The sequence below is a fragment of the Ylistrum balloti genome, unplaced genomic scaffold (genome assembly GCF_031769215.1).
Source record: "Ylistrum balloti isolate Yb309-2 unplaced genomic scaffold, AGI_CSIRO_Ybal_v1 Utg369816, whole genome shotgun sequence".
In the NCBI taxonomy this organism is placed as follows: Eukaryota; Metazoa; Mollusca; class Bivalvia; order Pectinida; family Pectinidae; genus Ylistrum; species Ylistrum balloti.
Window position 1 is genome coordinate 772511 of NW_026781986.1, and position 25067 is coordinate 797577.

Below are 25067 nucleotides of genomic sequence, written 5' to 3' on the forward strand. Positions count from 1 at the left end.
ACTTGGGTTGTTTTCCCCTAAGCAGTTGAAACAGTAAGACTGGCTTAACCTGTAAGAACAAGGCCAAACCCTACAGATTGGGACAGAGGCTAGACTGAAATATTCAGCAAGTGGCATATGCGGCCAGTTGTGCTTGTCAGAAACTATCTGACTGAATACCGCTAAAATGAACCTCGTTTTATCATTGATCCATTGTCTGATATTTTACAAGAAATTGCATGACTGAACATTTGTATTGCTACCTATAAAGTCAGCCTATCTCTTAATGGTGCCATTGTTCATCATTTCAATCAGGTAAGACATAAGTGGCTATGTTGAATTTTCTAAAACGTTGAAACCTCTTACCTGTATGCTTCCTTTAACCTCTCTAAGGCCAGAATGAGAAGCTTAGTGTCGTGTTTGTAAGAGAGAGGTGGGAATGGGATGGGTGAGAATCTTCGACTCTCAAGCCAGTGGACGGTAGTGGTGTAGATGGCTACAGCTTCCTCAGCTGTGATGTAAGGACCATCCTTCAGATAGTTGTGTTGTCTCTCCTGCTCTGCCTTCAGGTACAGACGTGTCAGGCGACCAAGATTCTTCTTGCAAACAGTCTTGTCCACCTAGGAAGGAAATAAAGATTGGTCATTAAATTACAATTACTGGTTACAGTAAACTTTCACAAAATAATGCTTAAAATTCTAAGCTTTCGCAATTCTTCTTTATTGAAATAAGTATTGAATACATTATTTCCATGTTAAATGGATAAAACACGTTAAATGTGACCTATATTTCCACAGGTCATAATGCTATATACTCACAGTGGCTCCCCTCCTGATTCGTTCCCTGTTGTAATGGGCTGTGTTTGTCCACCAATCTGCTTTGGCCTTCACATATCGCAAAATCATGTTCTCAATGGGGATTGGCAAACCAGGGACCTGTCACAGAAAATCATTTTTGATAATTCAAGTGGATATGTTTGTGCAGAAATTATTTTTGAAGAAAATTTATATATACAGTTAAAACTCGTTATCGTGAAATTCAAGGTACTGTGGAAAATATTTCGACTTATCCGCATTCTGACTCAAACAAAGTGTACAAATAAGATTGACCATATCAGTTTCCTGAACGTTGATTAGGGTTGAACACATAGGGCTATGATAGCACGCAAGCAGCATAGTTTACTAAGTTTTTTTGAAATGGCAGTAAATAAACAAATAAATTTGATTCTACTTTCTCCTCTTCTTGTTTATTCATCCAAAAAACAAAACATGTAATAAAAACTCCAATCAAATGCTTTTGTACTCGTGTCGTTCTGACCCGCAAATGTGTACAATACCCTTACTTACCAAGCACATATACATCATATTTTTGGGAATCACAATAAAACAAAATTAAAACTTGCTACAAGAAAGGATGTATATAGCTACAGATTATATCATTATGACTTTACAGGGAATAAATAAGCATATGAAAAACACGGCACTATAAAGTTTTTTACCTGTTAAAGAAAACATTGTACAAGCATTACACTTAACAAATCACACATAGATATAGACTTTATAAATGAAAAATACTTTCAGTAATTCATTGTCCAAACACTTAATTCAACAAAGTTTCCTATCACAGTCTTTTAGTAAACAAGCTTAAAATTAATTTCCATCGGAATAGTGGGGATCAGATTTCGTCAAAAAGTTGTGCTGGTTTGGCGGTTTTGTTTTTATTGTTCCTGAAGATGCATGCAACCAAGCTAAATGATTTTAGGTTTTATGTAAACCCACTACTTTTTTAACATCCATGTAAGGCACTGCTACAGCATGGTGACATCAATCCAAAAGCCTAACTTTAATTGGATGATTAAACTGGTAATCAAATGCCAGAGACCAAGTTTTGTGTGTATGATGGACCACTGATATGCTGTAATTAGCCATGTGTTACTAAAATTACTAAGATATAGAAAGAAAAAAATCGGAACTAGACAATTATTTTGACTCAAACAGAATTTCGAGACGACAAGGTTCACTGTAATATCAACAGAGATGTAGTTCTTTTTCATAAGTCAGTACTTGTTCATCTACATATTTGAACAAATGAATTTGATTCAGTTATATTTTTCACATCCTTGAGCTATTCTAGATTCAGCAAGAGGAATGCACAAATATCCCTGAGCTAATCCTAATGTAGCATCGGTACCAACCTTCCATGGAATGTTTGCCTTCCAGCACCTCCAGGCCTCGCTTAAATGCTGAAGAATGGTCCTGGCCTTGTTCTGTTTGATTCCCTCTGGCATCATGTCTAGGATATCATGCATCACCTATACATCATAATAACCATCATTAAATATTAAATTGTGTCTGCAGTGGCATTAAAAAGACAAAATGCCTTTAAGTAATCAAATTTTTAGATAGATTTGTGTTTGTTTTTACCAATTTATGATACATTGGATATTATTTTCATTTGTCAAAACTAACAATCATTCCAGCGACAACAACCTGCAACTTTCCTGCAGAGAAAAATAGTTGGCATTTAGGTGGTCCTTGTTAAAGATGTTACAGATAATATTCCCAAACAAACAGTAAAATTCCTGTATCATCACATTTCAAAAAAAAAAAAATTTGTATTCATTTACAAGAACAATTTTTCAAAGCAATGGTTTGACTAATGGTTTTGTCCCTCCTATTAAACATCAATGCTCCATCTCTCAGTGGGAATCAACAATTAATTCAACCAATACTTACAGCAGCTCTGAGTTCAAGATCAAAGTGACTCTCTACTCGTTGCTTAGTGACAGTCTTGGCTACTCCCTTAGAGTGTCGCCCCTCAAACTGACGGGACAGCAGGTTGCCAAGCCAGCGTTCCAGCAATGGTGTAATGCCACGCATAAAGAACAGCCACACTCTCCATCCTGGGGCCCAGATACCACAGCCTGGACCCTTGCCAACTGGTCCCTGGGGAAGCACACAAAATTAAAATTATCAAAAAGATTTTTCGATAAATTGTGTCTTTGACCTACTAAACCGAATAAACTAGATATTCACTGAAGCCAATGGTGAAATGTTCCATCTATCTCTCACACTAAGTCTTTTGACTTTCATTCTAACATCTAAAGGCGACACATACTGTGTTAAATCTGTAGGAAATGAAATGCTTTTACACTATGGCATTATATAGTGGAAATTCTCTAAACTATTTTGATAAATTGTCTTTTTGACTTACTAATCTGAGTATCCATAGAAATTCAAAGAAGCCAAAACACTGGTGCAAAGTACCATCTATCCTAAGTGAAGACTTTTTCACTTAATTTTTCTGTACACTAAATTATTTATAACATGTGCAATGTTTGAAGGTGACACTTACAGCATTAAATTTGTAATAAATGACGTGTGTACACTAAATCATTTAAAAATAAGCCTGTTCTAACAATGATGGTGACACTTACTGTGTTAAATCTGTAGTAAATGACATGTTTGATGTCCTTACACATTCGGATCTGTCTCATCAACTTGTACTTGTACCGGTACATCCCAGTCAGCTGGCCCACATGGGCGAACACATACTGCTGGCCATCTGCTAACTGTTGTGACAAATATACTATTTATATAATATCAAATTTATATATTGCATCCAACATTTTATCAGCTGGCCTACATGACCAAATAACGTTCATGACACACTGATGAACATTTACACTGAAGTCTGAAGAGCAAACCAATAGAATGAAAATATGTTCTAGGTCCTTCTAGCAAAAGTTTATTTCATAATTTGGTTTAAATTCTCAGCTTTCTCCAAAATGAATGGGTAAACAATAATTAATGCACTGTAATTCAATGGTCATATCAAAGCAGTAACTAGAACAAACCAATTCTTGGTTTTACTAAAAAAAAAAGTGTATTCTTCCAAGGCTATAGTTACCTGAAAGGCATCCACGTTCCCAAGACGATACTGCACATGACTGTCCACAATCAGCTTGGTCAGACGAAGAATCTCACGACAGAGATGGAATGCATTTCCAAACCTGGACTTCTTTCTTTCCTAAATATGTAAGCAATTTTCATTTATAATTTTGTTTGTTTTTTGTTTGTTATTCCTTCAATAAGTAAATGAAAGAACAAATACAAACATGTCAGAAAACTTGCAAGCCAAAACAGTGGGCTGTTGGTTTTAAATAATGTAAACCCAACACAAATTACCAAAGCATTTAAAATGGAATGTGATATGACTTAGTTGTGAAATGTGACTAAAAAGAAACATCAAAGTTCTTTCACCTATGAAAAATTATGGGAATTTATAATGAGGCTCTATGGATATATCATTTAAAAATATCTGAATTGTTTAGACTCTATTCTATTCTAAATCAACCAAGCATTATCAGTTTTCCTATATTCATAATCTTATGTCAAAATAAAATTATTTTCATATGTGTCAAATTCAAATGCATCACTCCATTAAAAACTTTTTTTTTAATGTTTCTTGATACCATGCCATAGTTAAGTGCCATGTTTCATGATGAAATCTGATGGTGGAGACATTTTTAGAACACAGGCACAAGTAAACTTTTATCTCATATTAAAACTAGAAAATGTCTGTAAGACATGAATGCCCCCCCCCCCCCCCCATGTCATGAGGTCTTTCCATACTTGATATTTGTATGAAGTTTCATGAAAATTGCCTTCCGAATGATGTTGTTAGGTGGTATATACTGATTTGGGACGGGACGGGACGCGACGGACGGACATGGGCAACGCTATATGCCCCCAGCCGTAAATGGCGGGGGCATAAAAAATCATTTATGACAATACTTTTTTGAATGAATTCAGTTTCACTTAATCACTACAGAATTAAAGGCAGGCTATGCCTTTCACGGTATATGTTACCTTAGTGGTGAGGGTCTTGACAGGCTTCAGGTTGAAGTTGTAGTCGAGGTGAAGATAGTTGAGATTCTTTCGATGGATGAGAAGATTTAACATGTTGTAACCCTGGCGACACACCTGTAATCCCACCTCTACCCAGTCCAGCTGGGTTGTCTGGAAAAACTTAGTTGCCTTGAATGACCGGAACAGGTACCTGATTATGCCAAATGAATAAACATTACACCTACTTTCTATTAAATAATTTCAAAATATTTATATTTTCAATTGTTTTAATTCAGATTAAAAAATTCTTTCAATCTGAAATCTTTGTAAACATATCCAGTCAGTTCACTTCTTCAAAAGCCTGTTTTAGGTATTTGAAGAAATTTAGCTATTTTGACCATGTCAAACTTTAATGGAAATTGCAAAATCTACAATTCAGTGTCTCAATATTTTTGTCAATTGTATCAAGCTTATTTCAATACAAGACACAAATGATCACTAAGCAGGTTTTCCCCCTTGTACGGTACAACAGATTTATCATAAGCAACATTTTCACGTATTTTGAACAATAACAAGATCTAAAATTTCACAATTTAAAGTTGTAATCTTTCCAACCATTAAGTTTCTGCTTAATCTGTCATCGCCTGGTAACAATATTCTATTAGAAATCCTCTGTTGTCTAGTTGTTTTTTACTACCTATGAGTCAACTTACCTCTTCTTCTGTGCCTTTGGTGGCTTGTGTTTGAGTGCATTCAGGACAAAGTACTTAAGCAGTTTCTGATAGGATACACGCACTTTGACAGGCATCCCCGATGGACAATGTTCTCTGTACCTGAAGAAAAATGCAAAGATTATAGCAGATAAGAGATTTTTTCAATAGCAAACAACAATGTTGAAAAGTTTGTAATAGCAACCCTTAACATTTGTATGGATATTAAGTTGAAAATGAAACCATCGACAAATCAAACTGTTGAAAAATGAGAACAATTTAAAATTCCACAATTAAACATCAAAATTGGAGCGACTCAGAATCCATCTTCTTAAAACAATAACTGATGGAAGAAAAGACTGATAACAGTTTGAATAGCATATGCATTTCTCAATTTGCCAATGTTATACAATTTGAGAGAATTCTATGGCAAAAGTGTGTGTTTCTCTCTCAAAACTTTTATTTACTTTAAAGTAGAAATAGTCATTTAGAAACCTTTTGGCATTTTCAAAGAAATGCCAGTAATATGCAATGACAAAGAAGACATACCATGCCTTGACCAATGGAATGTCCATAGCACGACGTGTGCGGCCTGATCTCAGGTTGAAAGGTCGAGGAGCCCACAACAGGGCAATCCCATTAGCTGTATTGTCCGAGTACAGTGGGGTCTCCTGCATGAATGGCTGGACATAGTCTGGCAGCTCAAACTCCTCATCATCATCCGGAAGAATCTCTGTCTGTGAAAATAAGTTACACAATTAGTTTGCATTTACACTGTTCCCATCAGCTGATCTTTCATTTTATTATTTTGCACTGATAAAAGTTTCTAACAAATCACATTTCAAATGGTTTAAAATTAGCTTTGTGACATTCAATTTGTATATATGTCCTAAAATATGATTTCTGAAAGATGTAAAATTTCTTTTAAATCACATGTGTTCTTACAGTTACATTAATTAAAGCATGACCTGTTTCAAACCATGTAAAACCACAGAAAGGATATACAGCTTGATCACAATGAAGGGAACTGGCAAAGACAAGACTTACCTTTACAGTGTGTCTGTGAGAAATGGGATTGATGAGGGGATCAAAGTAGAAAGCTGGCAGATCAGGATCCTCAGTCTTGATGTAGACAACATTGGGGGTGTGGTACCTAGAACACGAACCAGATATCAGCATTATCGTCAAAAAGCAAACCAGATATCAACATGATCATCCCACAACACAAACCAGATATTTGTATATCATGAATAATATGTAACAATACTGACTGAAATTATTTGGGCTAATTAACAATATTTTCAAATCACTCCTTTGTTGACTTTCAAAAATATTAATACTGTATTTGCTCATTTGATATCATCCTACCCTGGGATGTGTGACAGTTTCAGCTCCTGTGGCTGGATCTCCCTATCACAGAATGCGCATTTTTGTCACATAATCTACCACAAATTCACACACAGACAAGCAACACAACCTGCTGTATAAGTGAATCTGTGTATGTTCCTTAAAGATGAACTCCTTCACATCCATCATATCAATCTTCTACAACTGCACAGCCATTCTGGCGATTTCTCAACAAAAGGATAAATCTAAACCAAATTGTGGCAAGAATAAACTATATAATTTATTCCATTCTAAATTTAAAGAGAAAGTTTCACAGCAACAAGTGAATGAACACTGTCACCTGTTCATGTTGATCTAAATTTTAAGAAAAATGAAAACAAATGATTATATTATGAACTTTTTCAGATAAAATGAAATTTGAAAAATGAATTTCATATTTTGATTTACATAACCTGAAATATCATTTTAACAATCATTACTGTATTTTATATATTACTCTGTAAGAATGTGCTGCTCAATCCCTATTTAAATTTTCCATTCCTTAATGAATATTTTTGAAGGTAACAAGAATTATTGTGCAAGACTGAGATCTCATTCAACTAACAACTCCATTGACAAATCTGGCTAAATCTACCAGAGGCCATCTGTATATAGACATCTGGTTATAAAGGTCAATATTTTCAGCTCTGTAAATTAAAAGTTTTTTTAATCTCAAACATATAAATTTATCTCATTCTGTACTTCTAGGGACCAAGGGGTATCTACATAGAAAATTTATGAGAGATCCATCTGGCACTTTTCCAAGAAAAAGCAACAACAAACTTCATTGAAAAATCCAAAATGGCTATCTGTCTGCAGTTTTGTTTTTCTGATCAGTCCCAAAATCAAATGGGCACAACTAGGGACCAACGGTAACCTACATAAAAAAATTTGAGGAAGATCCATTTAGTATTACTCAAGAAACAGCGATAGCAATATTTGTTAATGGACAGACCACAGACATTGGGTGATTTTAATTGTCTACGATTTGATGATGGTGGCCTACAAATCTCATTCCAAATGAAGCCGAGGTTGCGAGGTTACACAACATCAGCCGTCAACCGAGATAATTCAATCTAGCATTTTATGTTAACAAGTTAAAAGAACTCCATACATTATGCTGAATAACTACATCCACTAGTTTAATTTCCAATTATCTCCCTAAACAACTTACTTCCCTTGCTGGTAATACATAAGAGGGCGATTTTGTGTAAATGTACTAAACTCATCAAATGGAGCAGAACAATCTGATGTAACACACAAGAATGTCTTGTCTCATGTAGAAGAAACAAATGTGGTGTCAACATACCAGGACAGATGGACTTTGTAAGGCATGCTGTTATACAGGTATGGGAAGGCAATACGATACTCCGTTCTGATTGGCTGTCGAATAATGATCTTGTTGATGTCGTTGAACTCATTCCAATCTTCATCCCTGCAAGTATATTATAAATCACACTAAAATTTTGAACTGGTTGGTCACGATCAAATGACACTAAATCGAAATTATCAATCCTCAATGGGGAGATGTCGAAAGATTAATCTGAATGTACTATAGTGATGTTGGATTTCTTTCACTTTTTTGTGTTTGTTTTATGAAATATAACAGCAGAAGCAAGCAAGAATGGTGACAGACTACCTCTAAATGCTTTTGTGTTTTATGATCTAGGAGCTTTCAAATTGATTTACCAATGAAATCTATTAACTTATCAATCTAGTCTGGCGTTGACAAATTTAAGAATAACTTGGACAGATTCCACATAATGTCATCTTCTTCTTCAGTTCTGTATATTACATCAAAATATGAAATATTTCAATCAAAATATTTTCACGAAATGAACATTTCAGACATCACATACTGTAGTTCCTTGTCCTTCACGAGGGGTTCAAACTTAGGCCCTCCAGGTATGGCCATGTTGAGTGCCTTGGCAGTGAAGAAAGACTTGAGATCGAACAGGTAAAAATAATTGTCATCCACAAGATCTGTGAGGAGCTGATTTGCCAGACGATACAGTACAGACATCACAGGTAATGTCAGTCCCCAGCGACGGTAAGTAGTGCCATTCACACTTCTACAACAAAATTAAATAGACAATTGTATCACAAATCAAATGAAACTTTGGCAAAGGTAAATACAGACAAATCAGTGCCTTATTACACACAGCCTCAGTGGATTCTTTACTCTCACCATGTCTTGACAGTGGCTTGTAGGTATAACTCGGTATGTGAAGAATTGTGTTCAGTATGTAATTATTGAAATTCTTTACTCCCCAAGGCCGACTCTGATCTAATAAAGTCTATTGCTTGGAAACATAAGAATCTTCCCCTTTGGATTGAGATCTTCATACCTCAATCTATAGGAGGTTAAATATTTTATCATTTACTCGTAGGAAAGCTATAAGAGCTGAGGATACCAAATATCTATGCATACTTTGACTCTGTAAGAGGCTTGTGGTCATAGAACCATTCCATTACAGGCTTGTCCTCATCTGGGTCCAATTCCATCTGAATGGATTCCAAAGGCTCTACATCAAGGATGTTGTCAGCATAGTCCAGAGGAGGCTCCTCATCATCAAATGGTGGGAAACGCATTCGTTTGAAGTGACGTCGGTCTCTTTTCTCTCGACGCATCATGATCCACATTGATCTAAAAGTTGATGATAGGCAATAAGTATAATGTATAAAATGGTTCAAAAATGTTTCATCTACTCTTTATAAAGATTTTTTTTTTATCTTTTGGTTTTTTTCACAACCTCAACAAGCATATGTAACAATTTTACAGGGTCTGCTATCTCCTTGGGACTAATTCTACAGGGTCTGCAACCTCCTTGGGACTAATTCTACAAGGTCTGCAACCTCCTTGGGACTACTTATACAGGGTCTGCTATCTCCTTGGAACTAATTCTACAAGGTCTGCAACATCATTGGGACTAATTCTACAGGGTCTGCTATCACCTTGGGACTAATTCTACAGGGTCTGCTATCTCTTTGGGATTAATTCTACAGACCTACAACCTCCTTGAGACTAATGCAACAGGGTCTGCTATCTCCTTGGGACTATTCCAAACTATTCTCATCATAAGGTAGGAGACATTTGTATCTATCAAAACATTTTGAGTGACCTTCCTAACAACAAGAGGTCACAGGCCTTAACAGTCCCCAGAGGTCTTCAGGTCTTTGGACAGTTTAAGAACATGTCTATCAGTCCCAATATTGAGACAGACAGAACAGAACTGATATATGCATACTTACTAGTTTTTATTGCTTCTAAGTATGAAAGCTTAATTTTCATGTAGAATATTTGACCCCTGTGACCTTGAATGAAGGTCAAGGCCATTTATTTGAACAGCCCTTCATCCCAGCATGCTACCAGGCCCAATACCATAATTGGTATGCTCTGATACAGTTTTAACACTATCACAATAACCAATTGAATTTTTGTTTTTTTTCTATCTGCTAGAGTGATAAAGACGTCTCCATATCTTACCCCCACTGTGCAATATACACTGGCTCAATGACCCAAGGTATCTCGTTCACGAAGGTGATGGCACCAGTTATGTGATACAACACATGGACATCACGAATCTGTTCCCAAGGCATTGGCATATTCTCCATCAGTTTTAGGACAGCATGAGGCATGTACTTCAAGGCTCTGTATAAAATGATTCAACACATCCAGTTAAAATGCCATTAAATTTCTATCCAATGAAGACAGATGAACTGCAATCCAAATTTTTTTATATTGCTAGAAAATAATTCAGGATGATTATTTTATTCAAAATCTTATATCACAAAAAACTACATCACAAAATCAATTGTTAAACGTCTTATTAATATTCATTCTAATAACATGATTTAATTCCTTCGTTTTTATTATAAAAAGACAACCCCAAAACAAAACCTATCTGTCAAATCTATACAGTGCCTTCAGTGTGTGGCACTCATTTCTTTGAAGTAAAATAATTTCATATTATATAAAACTTGACAATACATATTTCTAAAATCGATACTAAATATCCTAATGAAACATTACTGAGATCCCCCCCTAAATAAAAAAAAAAGGAAAAAAAAAAAACCCACATCCTTTTATATCATTCCTACTGTACTTACCCTAGATACACTCTCTTATCATGTCGGAATTTCCTGTTGGTCATGTCACCATGGTCTCGGATAATTTTCCGGACCTGTTCTGGTGGCATGTCCTCCTTCTGAGCATCCACAAATCCAAATTTTCTCTTCTCGCTATAGCGTTTAGACTGAAGCTGTTGCCATTTACGTTCTGTAAAAAAAAAGAAAAAAATTAAAGCTCTCAAGTGTACTATTCTGGTGACATCATCATCAAGCTGATACATCTTCAGTTTTTCATAATTCTTCAAAACAATGAGATTGTAAAGCTTTGATATTTTAATAGATGTCAGAGCAATTTTTAATAACTATTGAATGTTACAGACACTGAAGTTAAAGTTTCATTGGAAAAAGGATCCTTGCATAATATTGACATTATTGAACACTGAGGAAAATTATTTAGCATTCTCTTATAAAATACATTCACTAGTAAAAAATATAATTAGTAAACATTAAAAATTTGAACCAAGACAACTCACTGAAATGAATTCTGTTTAGTGGTGCAATACAAACTTACGTTTCTCCTGTAGACGGTCCTCTGACATATAATCTGGCACTTTCGGCTGTTGTGGGGGAGGAGCCACAGGAGGGGGCATCTGTTGGGGCTGCGTCTGTAATACAGGCTGGGGGATCATGGGTATTTGTTGTATGATAAAGGGTTGACCCCCTGGCCCTATCATGTATGGGAACGCCATTTTGGTTCCCTGTCTCTTGACCAAGACTGACTGAAGGAGTAAAAGAACATTTATGAAGACAGTATTGCTTACTTATTTGTCTGTGATTTGTTTGTAGTATTTTTCACATCCCTCGAATAAACTTTATGCTGAACTTATTCATCTCAAGACAATTACTTAAGTTTCTTATATTGATTGTAGGTTTGGAATTTCAAACATCCTCAAATTTTTAGAGGAAACACTGAAACTCCATTGTGTTATCTGAATGGATCTACATTAATCCTTTCAATCGAGACAATGTACAGGTAAGTAATTTCTAAAAATCTTATATCAAGGCCTGCTACATTAACTATTGTATTCACAATACCTGACAAAGTCATGGAGGCCAATAATTACATCTGTGAGCAAAACTTTCAAATATGTCCAATTTGTTTGCATAAACCACGCATCATACTAGCCTGGCAGATTTAGAATGCAAATACTTGTATTTTACTGACATAAGGATTGCATTGCTGTCCATGGAGGGATTGACAAGTGCATTGGTGTATCAATTTGCATCTAAGTTAGACATTTTAGTATGCAAATGTAACTTAGATGTTCATTACATCATTATGATAAATTTATCCCAGTGAATCAAAACATGCTATTTCGATTAATATGAAGTACATCCATGTGTCTAAGCTGAAAGGATTTCTATCTTTCAAAGCTTCTGGCGGAACGCGGGGGGTGTTGGAGGGTGTTGGAGAGTGTTGAGGAAACTTGAAAAACAAAACTTGTTCCAACATTGTCGTTACCAACCCAAGAGTTAGAATTAGTAACTTCCGAAACTTTTATAAGAGTTGAAAATGCAATTAATCAAAAATGAAGTTGATACTATTTATTGTCTTAAAGCCAATACAAAATAAGTTGAAAGATTTTAATTGAAGAAGTTTCATTTTCACAATGCCGGTCGCGTCGTTTGCATTGATCCACTGTTTGTTGGGAAATATTACAACAAATTCACAAGAGCAAAAATTGCTCAAGTTCCAGAAAATGATAGATCAGAATTCATCTCTGACATTTATACAGATGTTAACAATATTTAAAACTATATACCTATGCTTCGTTTGTTGTCTTGTCCCGAACCTCTATGCGCCTTCCACAAGGGAAAATGGCGTTTAACGTTGTGAAAACGTGTGTCACGTGGTTTCCTTACGATGAATCTAGAGATTTTCCGAGGTCAAAACTCAAAAGACTTTCCGAAAAGGAGTCAAAGTGGAGACAACTCCGTATGAGGAAGTGTCACGAGATAGCGAAACTCGCGCAAACTCGAGTTAAAGAAAGTAGAACGTCTGACTGACAGAGAAAACCGTGTTAGGAAATATATTAAGAAAGAAGAACTGTGTTTTACTATGCTGGGAGTTTAGTAAATGTTGATTAACTATCCAGATCGACTGTCATTCTTTCATCTCCGATAACACAGAAGACAGTAGATGGTTAACTGCAGTGCAGCCAAGGAAATCGAAAGTATATCGTCAGAACTTCTACAACGTGTTGTCAACCAACAGGTATGGTCAACCGTTTTGATGTGTGTTAAACGCTTTGCTAATAATTGTCACTGCTCTCAATATAGAGTTGATATTTCATCGTATCAAATTATTAAATATTTCTTCAACGGCACATTGTTCAAAGTATAACTTATTTTATATATATATCTGTAAGTTGCAAGTGACAGTGTTCATCAGCTATGACCTACATTAACCTTTATCAGGCAATCTCCTGGCAGCAGACCGGGGTGGAGGTTAACTGTGTTGCATGAATGTTGAATTGTGAATGCATGACAAGGGGATACCCAAACCTCGGTTGTGTTGATAGCTGTGTCTTCAGGGGTGGAGAATTAAAAAGACTTTAAAGGAATGTCAGCGATTAGGGAGCTCAGTATGTAGAACATTCGCCAAGAGTTTGGAGGGTTTCAGCTTCAAATCCCAGTCTGGCTGTGCATTTTTCTGCTCCTTTTTCATATTACTGAAGCAATTAGTTCTCTGTCTCTGTCAAGATTCAGTTTCTGTTTTTGTTACAAGTGATAGTTTAGTGACAACAAGAAAAACAAAATTATAGAAATAAAAGAATCCACAAAAATATCCCAAACCATTTAAATTGGTTCGCCCAATGTGGAAAGCTGGTGCTCTTAGCAAAACTTGCAAGTATGGTATGACCAATTCCCCTTACCCACTTTATTATTTGAGAGATTGCCAGGGTTGGAGCCTTGGGATCAACCATTGTACATTCCTGTTCCCACGTGGGAGGGCTTTCATGCATTATACACCATGCATACATTCAGTTCGTAATGTTCTTTTTCAGATATGCTCTCACTTGTAATCAATCACTTTCACATTTCATACATTAGTTCTTTGATTAATCAGTTATTTCATTCACTCATTTACACAAAACATTAATACATTTGAATCAATTATTCAACATCTCATCTGAAGCAATTTTTTAACCACATTTGTATAGGTTGTAAGTTGGGTGTTTGAGCACATCCCCAATAGACCAACCTTGTTTTTTGTTTTATCCTGTGTGCTTACAATACATTTAAAGAATAATATTATCACATCAATTGGTCCTTGACCATGAGAACAGACATTTTCTAGAAGCAAAAATACCCTTAATTCATGTTACATGTTGTTGTGACATCACACACTCAAAGCAATAGCTGGCAGAAACCCGATGTTACACCAAAAATTCTATTAGACACAGTTATTTACTTTGATATGATCAGCATAATGATTGATAATGACTTGTAGTACTTGTATACAGCTCAGTTAGAGAGAAATTGTATTTGCCTTGATTTTTTGAGAGTAAGACTAATTAAGGCATTGTAGTAAGTAAATACATTTGTTTCATTTTTTGTAAGCCAAAGCAATGGCAAACAATTTACCTTATGATATGACTAAATTTTCCAAAGATGAAAATACCAAAGATTTGTGTGTAATACCCTTTAATTTTGGAGATGACTATCTTTAACTTTCCATCTCATACATCTTATCCAGAGTTTTGCAGAGAGCATAAGTGATTGTGAACCCCTGTAGGGACCAGTGGATTACTGAGTCAGCAAAAATGTCAAAATTGTTTTTAAAAATATCAGATGATGTTTGTTGTTGTTTGTCACTTTTAAGTGTGATTGTCAAAGTTGTATCTCCAAACAAAGCAAGTTAAAAGGTTTAATTTTAAACGCAGACGATTGTCGCCAAACCAGACATATGATACGTCAAAGGTATTTAAAGTTGCTGCTTACTGTTAACTACAGGAGTGGATGGAGATTCCAAGCTGTCAGTACTTAAACAAAAGACTCTTACAAGTAGATTGTATCATAAATGATTGTAACACCTGGAAGTTTGGAGGGAGGTTTGAGGGGGAAAACATACCCCTTTATGCTGTGAAACCAAGGGGCCCACATGGATGGAACTTGGATGTGAATTCATAATATTTTGATTTTCAAATCCAAATGAAAAAGTGCTTAAAGAAATGGTGGTGTTTTTCAATGAAGGGCAGTGCTGTTTACAGACAGGCTATTGTTTATCTGATACATATCATGCTTCAGGGCTAAATACCCATAGCCAAGACAACAATGCATGGACATTCTCAGGATCTCTCATTATTTTGAGGGAAAAATATAATACAAAATGGGCAGAAATAAAAACATTTTTGTTGGGGTTTTCTATGAGCCTCAAGTGTACCAATATTTACTTTATTTTCAAATTTGTTGATCTTGGTATATAGATTTCCTTAACTTTTTTTTCCAAAATTCTTAGTTTTTGGCTTATAACATCAATGAAAAAATTAACTTGAGAAAGAATTTTTAAACTGTATCTATATCATTAGTCCATTAAAGTCTTGTGAGCTTAAGTTCCTTGGCTGTATAGATTTATATATTGTGATAGAAATTTGCATAGGTCATTGCTATTAAGGCCCTGTATTAAAGGGAAAAGAGGCTAAGTGGCTTCTCATATTTCATCTTGGGGGAAAGAAAACCCACAGGTATAATAGCAACTAGCAACAGAAAGTGATAGATATATATTGTATATACATGTACCAGTATTGTACCTATATTTGGTAATATGTCATATGAACAGGAAACAGATGCTTGTAGCTTTTTGTCACATGATTTGGTATGATAGTGGTATTCCCTGTGATCTGTAATGAGGTGTGCTATCTTAAAAGGGAAGGACTGGTTCATTATAGAACACAGTGGTGAAAGGTTTGGATTGTGTTTTGCTTGATATATGTATACCAGTATACATTGTATATTGCCTTTTTTTCCCTCTAAAGAATGACGTGTTCAGATTTGTGTAAAGTAGAATGTATTGAATTGTTTTGTCTAAAATCCCTCATTTTGCGTGGTGTGTACTGATTTGAAACAAAAAGCACAAAAAGCATGCCCTGTTGGGTCACCTGGAACCTCAGTCCTGTTTTTGAAATATCAAGTGTTAAATGAATATTGAAAGAAAAATTGTTCATGACTGTTTTGAAAGGTTAAGATCTGTTATGATTACACAACAACAGAATCATTGCTTCAATGAATACAAACAAGGAAATCAGATTTGTGCTGAGTGTTCTGTTCTGAAACCCAGGACTCTCTGTCATGATACTGCAAATATATATATTCTAGCAGTCATCTTATTTTAGCATTTTTTACGATGAAAGTATTTCGCTAAACTATGACGGTGTTAATTGCAGGTTCTGTGTGTTGTAGATATTGTGGGTGCTTCAACTTAACATTGCACTGATGTGTCAATAAGTGTGCTAAAATGTTATTACACCATATTAAGAATTGGTTACAGTAGTTTACAACTGAAACATAATTCCAGCCGTGAACTGAACCAGAGGATCTTGCTTTGTTTGTGAAATGGTATATTTATTTATATACTCTCATCACTCTTAATGTACACAGGCTGTTCAGGGTATTTTAGAGACATAGTTGTAACACACTTACATGCACCAGGGCAACTAGCTCTATAAGACTTCAGAGAGCACAGTCGTTTGAGGTTTAATGGATAAAAATAATTATAGAATAAATAAGTTCTAATCATAACGTACAAGACTAAGTGGCCACCATTTTGAAAAACTTGGTATCAGGAAGATCTCCTGAATGATGAATCATATTAAGAAAGGATGCCGTACTCTTCCTGCCCCACTATGATCTAGAAAATATTGTAATCCTCCTGAAGGGAAAAAGACAAGACATCAACTTGACTTAATGATCAACAGATGATCTTTACTTTGTCACTTAAAAGATGGCTGCCATGAATGTCATTTTGAAAATCTGTTTTTCCTGGACAGAAAAGTTTGATCAAAACAGGAGTAAGGACTTTCAGCTTAAAACTTTGCAGCCGGGTCTCTAGAAATAAAAAAATTGTCATGTAATTGGCAATTTAAAAATCTGTACACAGCAGAACATGATTAGTTTTTCTTCATTTTTGGGAAAATGATAAACATAAGCTACAGGAAATGACCTTTTTCAATAAGATGTAACTTGTTATTTCAGATTTTCTTCCTGGACTTTACTGGGTTTGGTCATCAATAAATGATTGCTATAATGTCTTCACCACATCTGACAGAATCAGTTCAGGACAATCACAGCTGAGGAATGAAAATATAAGAATATGTAATACTCTACATCATTTGACGTATGGATTGAATGAATCTCGTGTATTTTGTGTTACTTAAGAAATAAAAAGATAAGGAAATAAAAGAAGTAAATCAAGATGTCATCTCCCGATTTTTTGGCGGTTTGTTGTGTAAAAAACGTTACTGATGTGGATTTAAAGAAAATGGAAGATGTCATGCTGATTGGACAAATCATGCTTATTGTTACCATGGTGATGTGTATTGTTTGCATGTTTGGAGTGTGCTATCTGGTTTTACCACGAGGAAATCCAGGATCATCAATATTTCGGAGTTCCTCCAACAGGATCTTGGCTGGACCAAATCTTAATAGCATAATCAGATGTATCGTAGCAACAAATCTTTTGGCTACATTGGGTAAGGATGGTTGTTTTCTGACTTTATAAGACAATATATTGTACTATTTTCATTTTGTTTCTTACTTTTTTTTGTTTTTTGTTTTTGTTTTTTGATAAAAATGGAGAATTGAGCTGAAAAGAGATGTTTTGAACTTAAAATACATATCTCCAAAATTTTAGTTACATTCTAAATTTTCATTAAGCAAAGTTTCCTAAAGAGATTATCTAAGATCATGTACATCAGAATTGTTGAAATTGTTATCTATTTTGTATTCATTCAGTTTTATTTTGATCCAAAATCTCATATTTTCATAAAATATCTACCATATATACAATAGATGGTAGACTGTACTCACTGGAAGAAGAACTGGTTTTATCTCCCTTTAAAGAGAACTTAAATGCAACATGAGGTACACTTGACTGTTTCAGGATTACTGGTGCGGTGCATAGTTTGGCTGGCTAAAGAATATCCCTCACCACATTCTGTCAGCCTCGATGGTAGACACATATTTTGTATTGTAACAACAGTAAGTTATTAAATTAATTAATTTTTTTCTTGATAAAATAATTGTTTTTGGTTTCACATGGAATCTTAATACATTTTGGCCTCATCCTTTTTTCTATGTAAAACATAAGTGCTTCATTGTTTCACAAAATACTGAAGTAAAATGACTTTCAAATGTTACTTGACTTAATTAAGGGGAATGATTTAAGCCTTCTCACTGTAAGTAATGTACTGATAACATGTGATAAATGGGATTTAATATGCATGTCCATGTTACGTTGAATTTATTTTAACTTGTTCTGATGTCATATCAAGTCATTGAATTTGTTTTATTAATTCAATATATTATGACCTCTGATGTCAAATTGGCTCTTCGTGACAGAAATCTTCATTAGAAACTTTATAAGTAGTAAATAACACATGCAATAGTAGGTGTGCCAGAAATGGCTTCTTGAATCTAATGGAAGAAAAACAGTTGACTTGGTTGGATTAGGGTTATCATGTAATATACTTATTCAGAATATAATTTGAGACAAAACCATTGAGTTGAGTGCAAGTAGAATAGGAAAAATCATTATTTTAGAGCCATTCTCTGTAAACAGATTAAAAAGATGAAGGACATTATTTACCTATTTTTATTTATCAAAAATATATTTTTCAGGTATGGATACAGTATTTTTTCCTGTGTAATTTTTTCTGGCACTTTCTTTATGGAGTGGAAGCTCTCTTGGTGTCAAAGAATAAAGAACTGTAAGTAAATTGAAAGTTTACTCTCTATTGTTCTTTCAGTCATCACATTCTGCTGTTATCATCAGACATATTAAACAGCATATATCTCGTATATGGAGGATGTTTAATGTTTTTCTCTTGAATATCGTATATACATTTATTTTATGAGAATTACAAAATGTATCAAACATCAAAGTAAAAAATTATTTTCATTTGACATGGTGGTTTGCTGGTTCTATTGTGGAGGAATTTTTAAAATTCTTATATCAAATCTATGCAATTTCACCATACATTCATTATATACTCCTATGAAGAAAAAGAAATGAGCACCTTCAGATATGTTGTTTGAAGATTTCTTTTCATTGAAGAAAGTGAAATTTTTATTTTAAAGTGCATATATAATCAGCAACAATTTTTGAAAATGAAAAAAAAAAGAAAAGAAAAAGAGGTTTACCATGAAATACACTACGTATTGTTCAGTGAGATAGTGCTGTTGAAGATACGACCAGCAGACCCTGGTTTAGCATGGTCATGTCTGCTGATGGGCCAATATACCCAACAAAATAACAAGATTATTGTTTGTGAGTTGTTGAAAGCATGAATTCACATGTAAACAGGTATCACAGCCTGTAATACTATGATTGTTAACTATTCAAAAAGTCACTGTAATGTTTTATGATATTTTCTGTATTTCAGTAATATGGCATTGAAGTACTTTGTTGGTTGGTTCCTTCCTGGTGTCTTTTGTATAGGGGGAGCCACCGCCACATACTTCTTTGGAATTAAGAGGTAAGATTTCTTTGTTTTTACAATTTTCTGGAAAATTTGAACTGTATACCTGATTTGACAGTTGGAGAGATGATACTATTTATCTGAAAGACACTGTTAGAATATATTTTTGTATTTGTTTATTTATTTTTATCATTTTTGTTTCTTTGTTTCTTTCTTTTTTTTTGTTATTTTGTCAATATATCTTACTATGGCATGTTGTTTTCTAATAAAACTGACCCCACATATGCGAGGAATTACTAGACCTGTTATATTCCAATAAATATTGTTGTAAGATGCATCTGATGTCAGTAGGGTCCTTGACAAAATTGAATATAGTGTTAGATATTGTCTCTGTGAGCTAGTACATAGATAAATATTCAATAAATCACTACATCATTGATCTTACAAATCAGATATTTTCTTGATTTTCAGTTGTATGCCTAAAGACAAAGTGACAAAAGATCTGAACTATGTTATATTCCTGAGTCCAGTTCTCATTGTGCTCTTACTAAATCCTATCTTCTTCTACAAATCTGCCCAGGCAGGTAAGTCCAGTACAGTTATGCCCTCTGGATACCATGTTTAAAACTAAAGTGAAAACAAGAATGACTGCAATAGAAGCACAAAGAAAGATAAGTTATTCTGAATAAACATCAAAATCTGTACCGTTTGCATGGATTTGGTGAATTTAAATACATTTTACAAGTCATGCATGAATATTGAAGATTCTGACAGCCTCCAGTCTGTCAGAACTTAGTAGTTCTGACTGTAAAAAATCAATATACTAATAAAGAGAGACAGGCATGACATATGCTTACACATAATGCTAATTTACAGAGGTCATTATCTATTACAATGTCTCCACTAAGAATCGAACCAGGGACCCCTGGCTTACTAGTCTGACGCTCAACCAATTGAGCTAAAGAGAAATTCTCTCTAGCCGAGTGATATATTGCCACTAGTATTTTACCAGGGTTACATACTCCCCCTCCAGGAAATAACTCATCCTCCAGTTTCCAGGGGTTACAGCGATGCTGGTGGGGCATGGCTAAGTACTATTCCCGGGTCTCTACGTGGGTGCCAATGTAACAGAGGTCATTATTTATTTCAGTGCCTCAACCAATCGAGCTAAAGAGAAATTCTCTCTAGCCGAGTGGTATATTGCGGCTAGTATTTTACCAGGGTTACATATTAATGGTTGATGAAGGAGTATCTTTTTTTGTCTCAACGGAATTGAATTTTTTAAATCACATAAATTCACAAATAGCATTTATTTGAATTTCTCTGAGGCTCAATCAAGGAAGTGTAAGTCTAGTATTGAGCCAGTGGTCTGTGAATAGAGACATTGTATAATAATGGCCACCATCAGACAAGTATCATTTTTTCGTGAAAAGAAATAAATGAAGGAAGTAAATTTGTTGCAGAATGAATTCAAATTTACCTTGAACTTTTGGTCATGTGACATGTTACAGCTAAGAGAGCACTTATCTGGCACTACGGCCAGTACACGATGACGGAAAGGAAACTTGTGGATGCAATCCACCTCAAGTTCATACTGATCTTGGCCACCTTTTCTGCATGGTATGTTAACACTTTTCTGATCTCTAGCTAATTTAACTTGATCAATGTTAAGGCTGTATGCTACCTTTCTGATTTAGTTATCTCCAGTAGAAGAGTTCCTGTACCTGAATAATATATGCATTATCATTATTTGGTTTTAGTGAAATACATGTGCCTTTTGCTTTATACACAACTGAAATATTCTACTGTAACAGTAAACTACTTTTTTTAACTTTAATAAATAATTTCAAGAAAAGTTGTTTTATCAAAATATAGAAATCACTTACATGTAATTAAAGTTCCGTAAAACTGCTGTTTTTTTGTTCTCAGGATCAATATGGTTATATAAGTTTTTATTAAGTGTAAATATCATCTTTATACATGTAGCTGATACTTTACAAAGCTGATGTTCATTTGTATACATATATGTATTTTGATTTATTCACAGTATTCAGTATATGTACATATTTTTCAATTTTAGAAAAAAAAAATTAAGATATCAAACTGATATTGAATATTCAAATTTTGAAATTCTTGTATAAGCAAAATCTATTTAAAATAAGAAACAAATAAAAAACAAAAAACAAAATGAAATAAATAAGTAGGTAAAGAGAAAGATATTCAATTTTAATTGATGTTTACAGTATTTTTTGATGTATTGATTCTGAAGAGTTTTGTTTTTGTTATAACAGTTGGCTGCCAAATCTAATTAATGCTACCATCATGATATCAAATCCTTTCCTGTCTACAACAGCAGTGTATGCCACAGTTGTCTTCATGGTTTGTATACTACAAAATCTATCTTTACTTTAAGTGGAAATGTGTAAGGCCTTTTTCATATCTTTTCATACTAAGCTGCAAAGATACATAGTTTTAAATGAATTTCACATTATTTGTGTGTGGGGGTTGTGGGGGCACATGGGTGTGTGTGTTTTTTTATTCCTTTCCTGGTCTTGTAAGATTAATAAATTTCATGCTTTTTAGGTCATCTGAGACAAATTCTTAGGGTTACTTGTTACAATCCCCTTTTGTCCAGCGTCATGCATTGTGCATCGTAACCTTTAAACATTTAAAAAAAAAAAGAACTTCCACGGATTAAGGCACAAAAAAATTGTAAATTATATGGTCCCCAACCCCCAGGGGCCTGAGGGGTAGGGTCAAATTGATTTAAATTTAAAAAACCTTCTTCTCAATCCAGTAGAATCAAGTACTCTTAACAGATGGAAAGACCTCCAGATGCTTTACCAATTGTAAATTTCATGACCCGAGGGTCTCACATTTCTCCCTGGGAAGGGGGTAAAGTTTACTATAGTTTTTATAGGAAAATCATATTTTTGAACATTATTTGTTTAAAATGGGACAAATTGACTGAAATTTCAAAGATGTTTTCTATAAGAAAAATTCAAATCTTGAATGTAATTTTTTTTAATTCAAATTTTGTTAGAAACCTTAGCATGGGACAGCAGTTAATGTATACACAATTTACATCTGCATTATGTTGACAATATAGTGAAAGTTATCTTACTTTTTTTAACAAGGTTATTTCTATGACATGTTACAAGAATCTTTGTGGTTCAGGTGACCGGTAAAGCCTTTGGGGCTCTTGTTTTTTCACATTCTAGCAAGTTTCTTGCTTGTTTCAATACCATAACACTGTCATTTGATGTAGGGACTAGATCCTACACCCAGTGACATTAGGATATAAAGTTGTTTTGTGTATTCATTTCAGGGCCTATTAAACCCACTGCAGGCTTTGTTCTCCTCTCTTGTGTTTTGGGGTATTCCTAAAGAATCTGTAAACTGGAGCAGAATTTTCCACCTGAGTGAATATGCCTACCTTGATTCGAGCAACATCAATGCTTCTCAGAGCCATCAGTCAGCATCATCTCGTAGTGGCAGTGAGACAGAGCCCCTGATCAGCTTCCGACGCAAAGAGCAATTCTGATTGATGTATCGTTTTAATTGTGTTTAGATAAAAAAGAAATTGAATTTCATATTTTATTAGTTTACAGCACAACAAGCAAACTTGATTGTTGTTTTCTCAAGTCAGAAGATTCACTTTACCACTTTTATAGCTTGGTCCTAGAAAGTCCTCACCTGACCTCCTGGAAGTAGGGCACAGTAAGTACTTTATAACTATGGCATTGTTACTAAGTTTTATTAAATTGAAGTCTCTCATTTAATACTGATGAATAGAGTGATCAAAATGATCAACTAGTAACAGTTGATTTTATTTTAATAGCACATTCTGTATATCTGAAGTATACTGTATTGCAGTTTAGCATAGTGCAGCATATTTGTATACTGCTAGAAAAGTTGTTTAGTGCTATAGGAGTCATACAGTGTTAGAGGAGTCATATAGTGCAAGATGGGTCATATAGTGTTAGAGGAGTCATATAGTGCTGGAGAAGTCATATAGTGCTAGAGGAGTCATATAGTGCTAGAGAAGTCATATAGTGCTAGAGGAGTCATACAGTGCTAGAGAAGTCATACAGTGCTAGAGGAGTCATATAGTGCTAGAGGAGTCATATAGTGTTAGAGGAGTTATATAGTGTTAGAGGAGTCATACAGTGCTAGAGAAGTCATATAGTGCTAGAGGAGTCATACAGTGCTAGAGGAGTTATATAGTGCTAAAGGAGTCATACAGTGCTGGAAGAGTCCTACAGTACTAGTAAGAGAAGTCATGAAGTGCTAGAGAAGTCATGAAGTGCTAGAGGAGTCATAAAGTGCTAGAGAAGTCATATAGTGCTTGTGGAGACATACAGTACTAGTAAGAGAAGTCATATAGTGCTAGAGGGGTCATATAGTACTAGCGGAGACATACAGTACTAGCAAGAGAAGTCATATAGTGCTACAAGAGTCATATAGTGCTAAAGGAGTCATTCAGTGCTAGAGGAGTCATACAGTATTAGTAAGAGAAGTCATAAAGTGCTAGAGGAGTCATACAGTACTAGAGAAGTCATGCAGTGCTAGAGAAGTCATACAGTGCTAGAGAAGTCATATAGTGCTTGTGGAGACATACAGTACTAGTAAGAGAAGTCATATAGTGCTAGATGAGTCATATAGTGCTAAAGGAGTCATACAGTGCTAGAGGAGTCATACAGTACTAGTAAGAGAAGTCATAAAGTGCTAGAGGAGTCATACAGTGCTAGATAAGTCATGCAGTGCTAGAGAAGTGTTACAGTGCTAAAGGAGTCGTATAGTGCTAGAGGAGTCATATAGTGTGAGAGGAGTCATACAGTGCTAGAGAAGTCATGTAGTGCTTGTGGAGACATACAGTACTAGTAAGAGAAGTCATATAGTGCTAGAGGAGTCATATAGTGCTAAAGGAGTCATACAGTGCTAGAGGAGTCATACAGTACTAGTAAGAGAAGTCATAAAGTGCTAGAGGAGTCATACAGTGCTAGAGAATTCATGCAGTGCTAGAGAAGTCATACAGTGCTAGAGGAGTCATAAAGTGCTAGAGGAGTCATACAGTGCTAGAGGAGTCATGCAGTGCTAGAGGAGTCATATAGTGCTAGAGGAGTCATGCAGTGCTAGAGGAGTCATGCAGTGCTAGAGGAGTCATATAGTGCTAGAGGAGTCATACAGTGCTAGAGGAGTTGTACATTGCTAGAGGAGTCATACAGTGCTAGAGGAGTCATATAGTGTGAGAGGAGTTGTACATTGCTAGAGGAGTCATATAGTGCTAGAGGAGTCATACAGTGCTAGAGGAGTTGTACATTGCTAGTTAAAACTACAATGAAATCATCACTTTCCTGCATGATGTATCA

At 34.9% G+C, this 25067-nt stretch overlaps 2 protein-coding genes across 2 annotated transcripts in view; one reads left to right on the forward strand and one right to left on the reverse strand.

Moving 5' to 3' along the window:
• LOC132544974 (pre-mRNA-processing-splicing factor 8) overlaps positions 1-12880 on the reverse strand; it is a 28254-nt gene extending 15374 nt beyond the window's left edge. The window contains exons 1-17 of the mRNA XM_060208636.1: positions 12820-12880; positions 11568-11775; positions 11036-11204; positions 10413-10577; positions 9357-9572; positions 8785-8997; positions 8235-8360; positions 6587-6692; positions 6089-6276; positions 5543-5662; positions 4851-5040; positions 3889-4008; positions 3416-3550; positions 2715-2924; positions 2174-2290; positions 798-914; positions 346-599 (exon numbers count right to left, since the gene is read on the reverse strand). Coding sequence (XP_060064619.1) covers positions 346-599; positions 798-914; positions 2174-2290; positions 2715-2924; positions 3416-3550; positions 3889-4008; positions 4851-5040; positions 5543-5662; positions 6089-6276; positions 6587-6692; positions 8235-8360; positions 8785-8997; positions 9357-9572; positions 10413-10577; positions 11036-11204; positions 11568-11745 — 2624 coding nt within the window. The 5' untranslated portion in view covers positions 11746-11775; positions 12820-12880. The remainder of the gene's footprint in view (positions 1-345; positions 600-797; positions 915-2173; positions 2291-2714; positions 2925-3415; positions 3551-3888; positions 4009-4850; positions 5041-5542; positions 5663-6088; positions 6277-6586; positions 6693-8234; positions 8361-8784; positions 8998-9356; positions 9573-10412; positions 10578-11035; positions 11205-11567; positions 11776-12819) is intronic.
• A 247-nt stretch (positions 12881-13127) lies between these two features.
• LOC132544944 (G-protein coupled receptor 143-like) lies at positions 13128-23577 on the forward strand. The gene is made up of 9 exons (XM_060208608.1): positions 13128-13271; positions 17252-17748; positions 18159-18256; positions 18896-18984; positions 19660-19752; positions 20167-20279; positions 21207-21315; positions 21987-22074; positions 23024-23577. Exons 2-9 carry the CDS (start codon positions 17472-17474, stop codon positions 23237-23239), a joined length of 1083 nt encoding a protein of 360 aa, XP_060064591.1. The 5' UTR covers positions 13128-13271; positions 17252-17471; the 3' UTR covers positions 23240-23577.
• The last annotated feature ends 1490 nt before the right edge of the window (positions 23578-25067 follow it).

Bases quoted from the DNA above. Each gene is read 5' to 3' on its own strand.
- LOC132544944 (XM_060208608.1), top strand. From the start codon at position 17,472: ATGTCATCTCCCGATTTTTTGGCGGTTTGTTGTGTAAAAAACGTTACT. The intron at 18,257-18,895 runs GTAAGTTATTAA...TATATTTTTCAG, and splicing joins TATTTTGTATTGTAACAACA to GTATGGATACAGTATTTTTT. The intron at 18,985-19,659 runs GTAAGTAAATTG...TCTGTATTTCAG, and splicing joins GTGTCAAAGAATAAAGAACT to TAATATGGCATTGAAGTACT.